We start from the raw sequence: 15,923 nt of genomic DNA, 5'->3' as shown, positions 1-15,923 counted from the left end.
AAAGATTAATTTAATGTAAAATGTGAGGAGGGCATACCAAATACTCAAAATATCCTTTTTTTTTACTTGAAAATACACGCCATGATTATTAAAACTTGAATTTGGTGGGCAAATTTTTAGTTTTTAAAAAATAAATAAAATTAAAGAACTCTGGTTTGGGAAAAGTATTTGAAATAATACTTTGAAACCATTTTACTTGAGGTGTTTTATTTTATTATCTCCCAATACTGTAATATTATGTACTATAATATATATTTTGTTTCTGTCATGGACTTCTTTGGGACTTTGGTGAAGACTATGGCTCTTTCTCATAATGGTGTTTTTTAAATGTATAAAATAAAATTCATAGGATTACAGAGGCAACTAATTATGTTGCAATAGTTATCAAAATATATTTTAAAAAATCAAGTTCATGCACCTCAGATTAACAACTCTCACTAGAAAGTGTTCGTATTCAACACTTTAATATGTACTTTATTTTTGGAAAGCATCCTCTTTAACAAATTGATTTTAAATAAAGGGCCATTAACTATACTGATGACAGGATCATATGTTCACTGACCTAAGGCTAGAAGGGAATTCAGAGACCATATAGTCCAACCTGCCCATTTTACAGATGAGAAAAGTAAGGCCCAGGCTATATCCCCAAGGTCAAACAGATAATAATCATCAGACGTGGAATTTGAACCCATGTTCTCTGATTCTAAAGATAGTATGCTTTCCACAAGATGTTTTAGGAAAGTCAATTTGGTAAATTATTACTTTCATAACCCACCTAACACGACATTAAGGTAAACAATTTTATAGGGCACATTTTACTCAGTGCCCTAATAATACAGGGCTCTGCATACAACTGATACTTTAAATGTTTGTTGAGCTGAATTCATAAATGTGATGATTTTATAGAAGAGACTGGCTATACTGTATTAATAATGGTATTGGAAAATGACTTTGGTCATGGCAACAATATGCACATCTGGCTGTGTATTTTTAAATATATACAGTAATAAAATAATATTCAACCATTTGTTGAAGATAATGGCTGACAAATTATATGAGAAGTAAAAAAGGTAGCAGTAATTTTTGCAAACCCACCATTTTCTTTCAAGGATGCTTGGGATAATCCATTTCCAGAGCTAATTCCTATGGCATAAATCGATGATTAGACATTAGTCAAAAGATTAAATATCCATTATTTCCTCAATTTTAATGTATAAAATATTAAGCTTATAAATGAAGAAAAATTTACTAAAACCCTTCCCAAACTTGTCATATTGACATACTGAACTTTCAAGTTATTTACTCATTAAGGTCGCTTTGCAGAAAATGTTTAATCAGAATCCATTTTTGAGACAAATGTTAAACCATCAAAATTATATTAAATGTGTAAAAAGTCATACAATGTGAACAAAATAAATCAAGAAATACATGCAAAAAATGAGATCTTTTTATGGGTTAATTTTCTTTATATCCTGCATAGGTTTCCTTAGGTTCATACACAATCTTCAGACTTATTTTTGAAAAATAAGATACACTGCATTCTTTTGTTGTTGTTGTTGTTCAGTCATTTCAGACTCTTCGTGATCCCATTTTGGGTTTTCTTGGCAGAGATACTGGAGTGGTTTGCCATTTCCTTCTCCAGCTTATTTTACAGATGAGGAACTGAGGCAAAAAGGGTTAAGTGACTTGCCCAGGGTCACACAGCTAGTAAGTGTCAGAGGCCAGATTTGAACTCAGGAAGATGAGTCTTCCCAACTCCAGGACCAGCACTCTATCCACTGTGCCACCTAGCTGCCCCATACATAGCATATGGAGATTTTTTTAAAAAATGTTGCAAATTAAAAACAAACAAACAAACAAATCTAAATATAAAGTCTCAATCTATTTTTTTAAATCCATAAAAATTGGGTCAATGGTTTCTTTTTTCTTTTTGAGGAGGGGGAGGAAGATTGTGAGGTAGGAAGGGGATTAATGATTACATTGATACTAACAATTCATATTTATATAATGCTTTGAAGTTTGCAAAACACTTTGTATATATTCTCATTTGAAAAGATGGCAGGGGTAAAGGGTGAGGACTGGAAGGAAAAGAAATGGAAAAAAGAGCCTTTTGCTTCTCTTCTGTCTTACATGTTCTCCTTTCTGGGTAATAGTCAAGACCTTTTTATTATCACTTACCCAGTGGTTAAGAAACTTGCCTCTGCATGTTTTTCTTGCTTGAAGTAACAAGGAAAACCAATAATTTTCTTTCAGAAGGCAAGAATTACTGAGCAATATTTGTTTGAAATTACAGCTAGAATAATAATTTGATATTTTTCAAACATGTGATTTTTCCTAATTGTAAACCAAAAAGGCAATGCTCCATGTGCTTAGTCAACTGAGGACTCAATAAAAAAGACCACAGTTTAGCCAGAAAGTTATTTGATGAAAACTAATAACTGAGGATTTGCATCAATAGACTAGATAAGATAAGCTATAAATATCATAAGGATGATTTAAGAATTCATTGGAGACAATTCCCCTCATGTCAGATTGAAAGCATCTGAAATAAACTTTCTTCAAAGAAAGCTGTGATCAACACATTTCATCAAAAGCAACAAGGATAATGGAGGAAATTCCAAAGGGAAAGAGCAGTACACCAAAGAGACCAGAAAAAAACTCTCTGATTTCTCTGCTAGTGAGCTTGAGGGTGACTGAAGCCGAGAAAAAGGGAAGTAAATGTCTGTCAAGAAGCAATCAAGCAAATCATTTTGATGTTAGGTTACTGCACAGATCTGGTGCATTTTAACCAGTAAGGGCATTTTAATTTAAGAAAACATTTTGATTAGAAGCAAATATCATTGGTAACAGTGACACAAATCAGCACAAATAATACAGGTAACCAACATTAGCTTGCTTACTTTTAAATATGAATTTTTACATAGGGGAGAAAAAAGGGAAGCTTGATTATGCTGACCTACAACATATGCGTGACCAGTGTCTTCAACCGATGAGGAGTCTGATTCATGCTTTCTCCTTTCAGGGCTTCTATTTAAACTTGCAACAGACTTTGAACTAAAGTGGTATGGGAAGGAAGGTAGGAGGAGGAAGAGTCAATTAAAAAAACTGGCAAAAGTAATAACAAAAATGTCAAAAAAAATAACAAACAAAAATGTATAGATATATACATGTAATGTGTATCTATCCACATATATATGTATATATGAATTTCACAAAAAGGAGTTTGGGTAACTTAACAATGATTCTTACTTATTGAGTTTCCTGAATCCTGCCACACACTCTGTCTCAGGCCGTGCCATTTGCTGAGATGGTTTTCCCACCAGCTCTTCATTGGTTTGTGGTGGGGAGTCAACGTTGTCAATGACACTTTTTTGATGAGGATAGAGAGAGACCTGACTGAGATCATGGTAAGATTTACTCATCCCGCTGGGCCTTTCCTCCCAAGATGTTTTTTCACTCCTTTCTTTTGAACTGCCTTGCAGTGGCTGGTACAGGGACAACTCGGAGCAGGACAGTCTCTTCAGAATCTCAGCTTGAACGGACAAAGGCCGGACAGCCAGTTTGTTCAGGGTGCTGCTGGCCAGGCTGCCGGTGCTGACTGCACGCCCCATAGTATATCCTCTAACAGACTCTCCTTGGAAGTTCAGACTCCTAAACGAAGCTCTCTCTACAAGGAAATAGGATGGCTTTACCAAACTGCACTGTGAAAATAACTTTTGAAGACACCGTATCTGTGATGAAGTAAATGCGCACATGCAGGTGATTGATAACTTTTTGGTTGCCAGCCTAAAACATGGTGCAGTAAGAAAAGATTTTAACCTTAGGGCCAAAGGTCCTGGCTTTAATTCCATCTTGACCATTTGCCTTAACTCACCTACATCTCCTCATTGAGTATCTTTCAGATCTAACAGCTATAGGAGTTATTATCCTTTAGCCCAGATATCTCCCAAAGATGGGACACTTCCTTAATCTGACATGGCTGAGAATAGCATGGTATATGATTTACGAAGTTTTCAGTCTTGTGAAGATTTCTATTATAGTATCTTCCAAAGTAAGACAGGGAGGCAATAATTCTGGAGGAAGACACACTAGTAAATATATAGCTGGAAAAGGATATGTTTTGAGGTCTGCTTCTACACACAAAAAAAATCTTCAATGTTCTCTTTAAACAACAGAAACCAAATCTGTATTTCTTACAGTCTACATTTCTTTAAGCTAACAGCTCCTGCCACACTGATGACTTCATGGCTGGATTCAGATGGGACACTTCCAGCAAAGTGAAATGTCAGACAGTCTCTCAGTGTTTTTATTTATCTACATGATCTTGGAATCTCGTTATGTCCAAGCTTTCATAAAGGATCCTTTTATTTTAGCACATTAATCCAATGCCTGTAAGGTGTGGAGTGGAGAGAAACTTTTAGGATCTTTTCTAAGCATTCCCTAGCCTGCTGAACAAAGCAGCGTCACTGCCATTAGAATTTGGGGCCATTAAGAGTAATCAATAATCTCCCATGTAAGTGAAAAACATAACATAGCAGATTTTGCCTTCTGAAGCATTAATGACCTTCATTTCTATTCAAAGGCAGGAAAAAGGTCAGGAGAAAGATTAGTGGCTTCTATCTCCCCCTCAAACCTCATGTGGGTTCAGCATGAGGTAGGAAGCAGTATACCACATCTGCTAAATTAGATAGTATTCTGGAACCCATTTTGACATCAAGACATTATATTTCCCTAAAACCTCATCTTGTGGATCTATTGGAAGGGCCATAAGTTACATAGGAAGCCTGAAAGTTGGTGATGGAGATTTTTTCAATCTCCACCCGCTAAAAGAAAGCAAGAAGTATGTCATTTATTATGTATGGATAGAACCTTTCTGCTCCCATTAAAATCATAAAAGTAAAATAACATAGCCACTAAATAGTACTTTTAAAAATTCAAAATTTATTCTACAGGATAGTTTTTTTTTCTATTCTCCAAATGAGGGGCTAAGAAGTGGAAGATATAAAAATGAGCTGGCATATATTTAGTAACATTTTAGGAAAAAAGAGAACCTTTTGAGTTTCCAATTTTATCTCTGTGATTAGTGATCTCTGTATGTCAAAATATGTTTTAAATATGTTGCTCTTATTATATGTCATCTTGCCTGATAACTTGTCCACATGTAGATAATTTCAGATGATGGGCTCAAGGTTGAACTTTTATCTATTTCAATATAATCATAGGATAAAGTTTATTCCTAACTCCACCCAGTCCTTCTACTATGTGCCTTGGAATGGTTTTTTCCATAGGCAACAAACTTCTCTTCATCTTAAATTTTTTCCTGTCTCACACCTTCCATCTTCTAGCTTTTACTAAAACTCGGCTTGCCCCGATGACACAGCCTCTCTGGCCACACTTTCCAGTACTGGCTGCACCTTTGCTCATTCCCCTCAGTCCACTGGTCAAAGAGAGGGGACTTAGTGTACTCCTTGTTCCCCACTGCTACTTCCAGGTTCTCCCCCTTTCCACATCACTCAGTAGCCTCTCTTCCTTTGAGGCTCATGCTATTTACATCTACCACCCAACCAAAATCCTGGAAGCTGTTGTCTACAGAACCCTAGATCATGCCAATTAACTGTAGGTGTCCTTCTGGATTCTGTCGTGGGCCCTCTTCCCTTCTCCCTCTACACCACTTTACTTGGTTGTCTAATCAGCTCCCATGGATTTAATTACCACCTCTATACTAATGACTCTCAAATCTACCTATTCAACCTCAAACTCTTTACAGACCTCCAAACTTACATCTCCAATGGTCTTTCATACTTCTCAAATTTGATGTTCAGTAGATAGCTTAATCTCAACATGTCAACAATGGAACTCATTGTCTTTTTCTCTTGGATACTGAGGAGGGCAACATCATCCTCCCAGTTCTTCAGGCTCACAACCCAGAAGTCATCCTGGATTCCTCACTATCTCCCATATCCAATCTGTGGCCAGAGACTATAAATTCTATCTTAGAAATATCTCTCAAATATGCCCCCTCTGACACTGCTACCACTCTAGCACAAGTTCCCATCATCTCACACCTGGATTCTTTCACAGCAGCTCGCTGGTGGATTTGCCTACCTTGAGTTTTTCCCTACTTCAATCCATCCTCTATTTAGCCACAAAAATGATGTTCTTAAAGTTCAGGTCCGACCATGTCACCCCCACTATCCAACAACTTTTAGGAGCCTCCTATTTCCTCCATGCTCCAAAGGCTGTGTCTGGCATTCAAAGCCCTTCATAACCTAGCACTGTCTTACCTTTCCAGTTTTCTTACACCTTACTCCCCAACATGTACTTTTCAGTGCAGTGACACTGGTTTCCTGGCTGTTCCACAAACAAAACATTCCATGTCTCAGCTCTGTCCCCCATGCCTGGAATGCTCTCTCTCCTCCACACTATTGACCTCCCTGGCTTCCTTTAAGTCCTAAGTAAAATCCCACATTATACAAGAAGCCTTCCCCAAGCCCTCTTAATTCCAGTGCCTTCCTTCTGTTAATTATTTCCTATTTATCCTGTATATAGCTTGTTTTGTATGTTTGAGGGTTTTTTTTGCATGTTGTCTCTTCTATTAGAGGAGCTTCTTAAGTGAAGGGGCTGTTTTTGCCTCTTTTTGTATCCTCAATGCTTATACAGTGTCTAAACCACAGTAGGTGCTTAAAAAACGTTTCCTGAATGATTATAGATTAAGAGTGTGAAGGGACTTTACACGCAATGGAGTCCAAACCTATTCTTTTATAAATGAAAGGAGGTTAACTGACTTGAATAAGGTCAGATGTGACAGAGCCAAGATTTGAACCCAAGCCCCATACTCTTTCTACTATGGTAAATCCCTGAAATTCTAACACCTTTCTGAAAGTTCTAGGCATCTCTTTAAAAAAAAGAATCAGAACAGATCAAAGTATGATCAAAATTTGTTATCGACTACAAAAGCCCAGAAACAGATTGATCAATTCTTCAGGTAAATCTATTTGCCCTACTTGCAAGAATCAGCACATCCTTGGAATCTGATTTGTGAAATTCGGCACAATCAAGCTTTGCTCTATCAGAAGATTACAAGATGGTACATCTAGAACTGAAAGGCATTTGAATTAGGCCACCTATTCTAACCCCGTCATTTTAAAAATGGGGACACTGAAGCCCAAGGAGGTCAGGTGACTTACCCACTTACACAAAGAAGCATTTTTCTTTTGGACCAATCTATTTATTCACCTTTAAACTTTATCAATTTTTTTTAGCCAGTGCAGAAGTCTTCTAATAATAGCCTGAGAAGTACACAGCTTTCACATTATTCTGTATTAATTACTTTGAGCGTTAGATTCCTTTTTCCTACTTTCCTTATATTTACATTCTGATCTTCAAGAATATTGCCAGAAGAATGAGAACTGTTGAACCACAGTGTGCTCCTGTCCACACTTTGTAAGAAGTATAGTCTAGTCAGTATGAATTCTGGTGACGAACCACTATCAGCTCACTAAGTAACTGATAAAGGAAAAGAAAATTATTGAGTACCATGACTCCCAACCCTACCTTCACTGAGCATTTTACAATGGACACATAACATTCTCACTCACCACGTGACCCTTACAACACCCTTGTGAGGAAAGTAAGGCAGATGATGTTAAATATGCAGAAGACTGAGGTAAGTGACTTACCTAAAGTCATAGGACCAGTGTGTTGCACAGCCGAGATTAGAGACTATTTCTTCTAATGCCAAATCCAGTGTTCTTTCCAACATGCCATGATGTCTGTGAGCTAGAGCTTTCAATTCAAAGCCAACTTTTCTACTTAACAACCTTCAAACTTTTTCTATACATACAGCCAAAAGCTAAAAATAACTTCCCTTCATCACTATGAAAATTTTACATTCAATACTTTTTCCTTTGAGTAAAAAGGAGACAATTCAAATCCTGAAACGATTTTTATCTTACACAATTACATAATGCTGACCAGAAGAAAAGATATCATCTGGCTTTGTTTTTCTTTTACCATAAACAGAGCAACTGAGCTAAAGCCTCATACTTACAATATGCACGTTACCTCAGTAACCCTTACAGCAAGCCTTTGACTTTGGTATTCTATATAGTCATATTACCATATCCACTTTACAGATCAGGAAACTGGCACTTAACATGACCCTGGATCAGAAAGAGGTGGGAATATGAGACCAGCACTGTCGCCACTATGGCCCACACTGCCTCTAATTGGCCCTAATTATTAGGCATAGACTCTTAAAAAAACAATATACTTCTCCAACCTGAAAAAAAAAGTGTCAGACACAGTAAACCAAGGCAGAGGAGGACAAATTCACTTAAGTTATTGCTTTTATCAATTTTTAAAGCCCATCTTTAGCATGAGTGGGAAGCAAGAACACCTCCTCTAATGGAGAATTTAAAGCAACAGTTATTTTTCAGAGGAGGTTAAAAAAAGTGTGTATGCCTATTTGTGTGTATGTGTGTATGTATGTGTGTGCGAGTGTGTGTGTAAACTTTTCCATGATTTTCTTTGAAAAGTGTTAGAAAGTAGAGAGCAGATAATGAACAGAGCTCTCAGCTTTCTTTTAAAAGGCAGATTACAGGTATAGAACACAGCATACATTGTTAGACAAAGATCATGGGTGGGTTGTTTTTGCTATAAAGTTTTCTTTGCTAAAAAGGTAGGGTTCAATTTGGGGAAAGAATGAAAGAAGAAAACAATAAATAGAAAATAAAAGTGTAAGAGAATAGAGAAATAATTTAGTGAATATGGTATGATTTTTTCAGATTTCAAAATTTCATAAGGCAGCAAAGAGGATGGTAACCCCTCTAAGTCAGAAGTTTTACTACTTGTAAACAAGCAATAAAAATATACCATGCCATCAATCTCATGGAGATGATACTAATGCCTGTTCTAACAGTCACAGCTCCATTTTAAGTACCTTTTAGCACTTTGTCTACACTAGACAACCTTTACTTTGACTTTTTACATTTTCTGTGGGTATATAACGTTTGTCGGAGATGAGATAGGCATAGTACTACACTGCCCTGCTCCCCCTTCAAAGATTTCATTATAAATAATGTCTTATCCTTAAGAATTTTATTTTGGATTATTTACAATAGGATATCTGTCCAAGCAGGAAAATGGACACATATAATAAGACTGATACTTCATTACACTTTGACAAATACATACTAGTATAATTACAGTACACATTTCCATGTGGGAAGAAAAAGAAAAAGATAAATTTCTAGTATGGTTACTATCAATCCACCTATATGATCCTGGAGGCAAAATTTTGACTTTGGGAATTCAGAATGTGGAGAGAAAGGAGATAAAGATTTCTCGCTGCTCTTTTAAGGCCTTTGTTTTGATTGACTCAAAAGAAACTCAACTTTATAATGTTTCATTTCAGATTATAACCTAGTATATAGGAACTGTATGATTTTCTTTTAAATTTTGTTTCTGTAAAGGGCAATACAGAATAGGGACTTAATTGTTATTTCTTTATCTTTAAGACAGAAATAATAATACTTCTATTTACTTCACAGAGTTGTTGTGAGGAAGGGCTTTCTAAATCTTAAATCACTGTAGAAATTTGAGTAATTATTATTATTTCTGAACAATATCATTTTTGATTCTGAAACAATATTCAGATTTTTGGAGCCATTTCCATTTTCCTGGCTTACTACCTGGGAACTCGAATAGCTGTTTTAATCATTTACACAGACGTAGATGGGTCTCATGTCATCTCATTCCTGAAACAGTCACTTGTAAAATTCTAGGTCTACCAGCACAGGTCAGTCAATGTCCACCTACAAAACTGATACAGCATATTAAGTTCTGGTCCCACCAACATATCACTTCCATTCCTAACACGTGAATTTTGCTTATGCTCCCCTCATCTGGAATGTCCTTCTTTTTCCTGAAAATATATCCAAATCCTATCCATTTTTCAAGGCTTCACAAAGATTCCCTTGACTTAATCCTAATACTTAATGATTTCCTTTCTCTTCTTTATTTTAAAGTTTTTATAGTATAAGGCTGCACAATTTAAGTCTCAATTGTATACTACTGTCATATATATGCATATAGAATTCTAGATATTTTAGTCTTATCTCTGTCTACACTATCAAGATTCATTGAAATTAGGTACTTTCTCTCTCTCTCTCTCTCTCTCCCCCCGCCCCCACTCCCTCTCAGATACACATACACAATGAATCATAATGATGCCACACAAGAGACACATGAGAAAGACACATCACCCCCTAGACAAATTCTTTTTGATTGATCTGAGATATGGTCCAATGTTCAAGGCTGGACTATAAAGTTAAATTCTCAGCTTCATTTATGATTGACTTTATAAACTTGACTAGGTAAGAATCTATGTATGTCAGTTTCTCTACTTCTAATGTGGCCATTTGAAAAAAAAAAAAAAGCTTTCCCCTAAAAGAAATATATGCAAAGATACTAACATCTTCCAAAATCTTCTAGGGCTTACCAATATCAAGGGCATCTTGGTTACTCTGTCTTGTTCTCATTTGCAACTGGAATTTGTGCTGGGAAGAACAGAGATGTAGGAGGTATTGACAGACTTTACTGTTGTTAGTCTGGAATGTGTGCTTTATTTCATCAGATGTATTCTGCAGGGTGATTTTCTTTTTCTACAACATTAAACAGAATGATTCATCATAAGGATAATTTGATATTTCAAAGGAACATTAATCTCATAGTCTTGTAACATGGCATTTAAAGATGAAAATATAGTTATTTTTGGGGGGGAACGGGAAAAAGAATGACCAATGGTGTTCATTAACATGCAGCGTGGAAGCCCTCCCCTTCCATTTGGTGACAGTCAACAACTCCTTTGTAATGTACAGATAGCCTCAATTGTTTGGGTCATTAAAGAAGTTCGACTTTCCTATGGCAGCAAAGACCTTCCTGACTCCGACGTCCCCCTTTTATCTACTATGACATGTTGCCCCTCTTATGTTTTATTATTTAGAGCTGTTTTTTGACTGTTGTGAACAGTTATGGATGATGGGGCCTATCATTTTTTGGGGGGAGGGGTCGAAGTTTGTATCTAAGAGCCCCAGTTATTGTTGGGGCAGCTAGGTGGCCCAGTGGATAGAGCGCTGGCCCTGCCGTCAGGAGGACCTGAGCTCAAATCTGGCCTCAGAAATATTGTAACTTACTAGCTGTGTGACCCTAGGCAATTCACTTAACCTTGATTGCCTCACCAAAAAAAAAAAATGACAGACAATGTTAAAAAAGGGGGGGGGACAGGTAGGTGGCTCAGTAGATAGAGCACCAGCCCTGAAGTCAAGAGGATCTCAGTTCAAATCCAGCCTCAGATACTTGACACTTACTAGCTGTGTGACCCTAGGCAATTCACTTAACCTTGATTGCCTCACCAAAAAAAAAAAATGACAGACAATGTTAAAAAAGGGGGGGGGACAGGTAGGTGGCTCAGTAGATAGAGCACCAGCCCTGAAGTCAAGAGGATCTCAGTTCAAATCCAGCCTCAGATACTTGACACTTACTAGCTGTGTGACCCTAGGCAATTCACTTAACCTTGATTGCCTCACCAAAAAAAAAAAAATGACAGACAATGTTAAAAAAGGGGGGGGGACAGGTAGGTGGCTCAGTAGATAGAGCACCAGCCCTGAAGTCAAGAGGATCTCAGTTCAAATCCAGCCTCAGATACTTGACACTTACTAGCTGTGTGACCCTGGGCAAGTCAACTCAACCCCACTGCCTAACAAAAAAACAAAAACAACAACAAAAAAACCAAATGAATTATTCTTATTTCACATTTTAAAGAACACATGTTTTTAAAAATACTGCTTAAGTTAATGCAACAAACTATGATTCTATATAAGGAATTGTTTTAAGCAACAAATTAAATCAATATTGACTACCACTTTTAAATACAATCATCTAAATCAGGTATCAGGACAGGAAGAGGTCACATGATCAGTGTCCTGAAGTCTACTGAAGGAGCTTCTCCAACAACACAATTTGTTGACAAAGGAATGATAAGGGGTCTTTGTTGCCCTGTTTGTGAAACTCCAGGCAAGAGCCAATTCATTATTGGCGACTGGGGGAGCTTGGTTCCATCAGGACAACATTAAAGTGGACCTGCCAGAGGACAGGGCTGGTGAGGGGCAAACAGGCAGGGCTCGGCCAGTACAAGCCCAAAAGATGCCATGATGACAAGTGAGACAATGGGATATATCCATTCTGTACCAAGTTCACAAAAAGGGCAGCTCTGAGTTCATATCCTGCTTTACTTTTCAATGCTTTTCCTTTTTTAGGATTTGCAAGAGAAATTTATTATAAAAGAGAAAAGCAGCCAAAGTCTTTCCCAGAGAATATCATCACCAAAAGATCTACAATGATAAAAATCAAGGGTATTAATGCCGTTATGTCATTGACTAGGTTCTGCTACTTTGTTTTCTATGTTTTATATTTTATCTTAAGTTTAAAAATTCACCATGATGAGCCTGGTGTGTGGTCTCTGATGTTTTGTTCAGCCTGAGGACTGGGCTAAGCTGCCCTGCAATGGCAATGTGTAATGTGCTGCAGGTGAGTGCTTGGCAGGGGTTCGTGAGTCAGGAACATGGGCTGAGGACCACACTGACGCTGTAGCCCTGGGAGATCCAGGCATCCCAGCAGAATGGGATCATTCTGATTGTCTTTCAAGGCTGAATCTCTCCTGAAAGGCAGCCCTCTGAGCACCTAGCTACCTCATTCTCTAGTAGCTATCCCCTGGGGGACCTGACTCTTCTTAGGCTTACATACATCAAACTTCACCCATGGATGAAGCTGTACTGATGGTCTGGAGTCACTCAGCATGCCTGGGACGTGGAGAAGAGCCCAGAGTGGCATCCTTTGGGCCATCTTCAGGCACAATATCAAACTGAAGCAGAATATCACCTTTCTTGATTTTATACGTGTACAAACATCTCTGGTCTGGGCACACATTTAGGTCCTGCTGAGGCCCGCAGGTAACTAGTGCCCTCATTATGGTAGCCAGGTCGATCAGGGATGATGAGCTTCCCATCTGCTGTTTCTTTTTCCTTTTTTTTCTTGAATTTCTTCCCAAATGGCTCTTCACCCAGGGCTGGGCACAGGACCCCAGAGAGATAAGTAAAACACAAGTCAAGGCAGGTTAAAATGTCCTTCAGTCTGCGTCTTCCCTTTTGTTTAAGTCTGCAGTTGGGGTAACTTTTCAGGAGTTATTTTGATTCTTCTTTTGCTGTGATAAACTCCTCCAGGCAGGACACTGCATCACAAATGCCCGCACAGCAGCCATGGCTGTCAGGTGGCCAGAGGAACTTCGGCCAGGACTTCTTCTTCTGACTTTTCTTTGGGGCTTTCTTCATCCTGGCCTTGCAGAGGGTACAGGGAAGGAGAGGTGAAGCTGCCTGGGAGGTCCACAAGTCAACAGAATTGGAGTCAGTAAACATTTATGAAGTACCTACTGTGTGCCAGGCACCTTGCTAAGTGCTGGGGATCCAAGCTGGGGAGACAGTCTGGTCTCTAAAGATGACACACGCTGATTGGGGGAGATCACACATACAGAGTCCTGCTGCCAGGGTAGGAAATGATCTGGGGAGGTGTGAGTTACAGAGTCGATTTCCTCTTGCAAGATGATGAGTTTGTGGAGACCATGGAGTCCAGGAGAAGAGCTGCATGGGAAATGGCCTGGCCAGGATGGCTCTTGCTCCCTCCCCAAGGAGGACAAGAGAACAGCTCACTGGCTCCCAATCAGAAGGCCTGCAATGGCTACCCCGCTGGCTATCTGGTGCACTTGTGGGTCCCCTTTCCTGACTTTTCCAGATAGAGAAATCAGGAATGAGGGGAAGATATAAAGGCTATCCAGCTAATAAATCAGAAAGAACTAGATGGCGGGAAGTTGCTGAGAATTTTCGTTTTTCTAATGCCTAGTACTTAGCATGCCTGGTAGTTGAGTCTGCTAGCAGCACTGTTTTTTTCTGATGGAACATCACTCCAAATTTAGTTTCCTTAATTCCATTCCCTTTCCCTCCACTCTCCTTTAAAGCACCTTACAAGTTACTCTGGGAGACAGGTAGTAGAGATCAGAGGGGTCTTAGAGGCCTTCTATTCCAATCCCCTTGTACAGGTGGGACTATTTACATAGTAAATACCACATGCCACAATGGCTAAGCTAGGTCTTTTCTTTAAACCAGACCTAATTAACTCAAGGGACTGAAAGATCAGTTCCCTGACAGAGCTTCCTGGCTACATGAGTACAGAAAAGCCAGGGCACAGGGAGCTGGAGCTGTTCTCTCTGACTGGTATGAGAGAATACCACAGGGAAACTGAGGCAGAGAAGTTGAGCAACACAATTGAGGTGGTGCCTTGCTGACTCTGCTCTCAGGGTCTTTACCCTGCTGGAGTTAAAGAAACTGCTATTTGCTAATTGTTGGCTATTCTACAAGGGTCTCATTTTTTTTTCCAGGTTCATACACAGGCCCCATACCAGTCTGGGTCAGGCCTTTTCTGTCTGCTATGGCCCTCATTTTATAGACAAGGAATTAAAGGGGTGAAGAAGAGGTGACTTCCCAAAGGTCACCACAGAGTAAGTGGCACAGCTCTCCAGGCCCTCTGACTACAAAGTCCCACTTTCTACTGCCTTCCCGTTTTTCACAGATGCCGAAATGAAGGTGCATCAGTGCTAAGTGACTTGTACTTGGGTTCTTATTTAGTTCAGTTTATGAACACTGTGCTTACTTAGTGCACTAATTGGTATACCACAGGTGCCAAATCAATGTTTGCTGATTTGACTTGATTAGATCAAGAAATCTGAATTCCAAATTTGTCAAAGTATTCATATCCTCGGTAACAGGAATGGAGCCTAATGCATCTGGTGCATAGCAGCACACCGAAGGCCTGGACGGCGTTTGCTGCAAAGTAGCTCCATGTAAGGGAGAAACTGGAAACTAATCATTCTCCTAAGTAAAATCACAGTTGTTTCCATAAAGGAGGAGACCTCACGTGATCTAAAATTTGTTTCACTTTATTTGTCCATTTTGAGAGAAACATTTCAGTTACCTCTAGTGTTAATGGAAATTGTATTTTAAACATGTTATTCAAGCCCTTGTTCAGGTTAGAGATGAACAGTGACTTTTCTATCTCCCTCATGGGCTGGGATGGAATCATAAAGAATAACCCACTGACATTTACATAGGGTCTTAAAGGCTGTAAAGAGTTTTATGTACATTACCTCATTTGGAGTAAAAATTGGTTTAAAGTGTGTCAAGAGATTCAGGCAAGAGACAAAAGAACTTTGTGATAAGTGAACCCCTTTAAACTCAGGACAAAATTCCTAGGGGGAAGTTACGGATTCTGATTCTGTAAATTTTTAAAGGAAAGGCTGGTTCTGGGCTGGTCCTAAATCATGAGGCGGTAACACAATCGGCCACACTGACTGGGTTACGTTCAGTTTCTGATGAGCTCCACACAGGAAGAAGGCTTACAATCTTCTGTGGGCAGGGCCCAAAGTCTTGAATCATATCAGATCATTTCCAGTCCTAAAGACTTTGGAAAAATGATTCTGGGAAAGCTCCTTGAAGGCAAACACTATTTCATTTTTGTTTCTGTATTGTCGACAGGCACTACAGCAACATCACAATGTTTGACACATAGTAGGTACTTAATTGTTGACTGATTGCTGGAACACTTAGATCAGTGCTCTAATAATACTTGGAAGGGGTGGTGGTGATTCCATGATTTTTAGAGGAAATCAATTCCCTTCCTTCCCCCGCATCCCCTCAAAAAACCCACTCACTGTACATAGAGTAGACTGAATCTTTTACAGTGGATCCCAATGATTAGTTTCAACAGACTCTTATAGACTGGAAAGTTCTCCAGGGCCTGTCTAAAAATCTGATAGC

At 38.7% G+C, this 15,923-nt stretch overlaps 1 protein-coding gene across 1 annotated transcript in view; it reads right to left on the bottom strand.

Annotated features, from left to right (window-relative positions):
• Positions 1 to 15,923, bottom strand: part of PTPN13 (protein tyrosine phosphatase non-receptor type 13) — a 210,869-nt gene that overhangs the window by 68,324 nt on the left and 126,622 nt on the right. The window contains 4 exon segments of the mRNA XM_078148659.1: positions 1,096 to 1,143; positions 2,957 to 3,054; positions 3,250 to 3,667; positions 10,502 to 10,664. Of these exon segments, the coding sequence (XP_078004785.1) occupies positions 1,096 to 1,143; positions 2,957 to 3,054; positions 3,250 to 3,667; positions 10,502 to 10,664 (727 nt within the window).

This window comes from Phascolarctos cinereus, unplaced genomic scaffold (genome assembly GCF_003287225.1).
Source record: "Phascolarctos cinereus isolate Bilbo 61053 unplaced genomic scaffold, phaCin_HiC Scaffold_9;HRSCAF=440, whole genome shotgun sequence".
Taxonomy (NCBI): Eukaryota; Metazoa; Chordata; class Mammalia; order Diprotodontia; family Phascolarctidae; genus Phascolarctos; species Phascolarctos cinereus.
The sequence above is the reverse complement of the archived record's forward strand: the minus strand, read 5'-3'. Positions and strand labels throughout refer to the sequence as shown.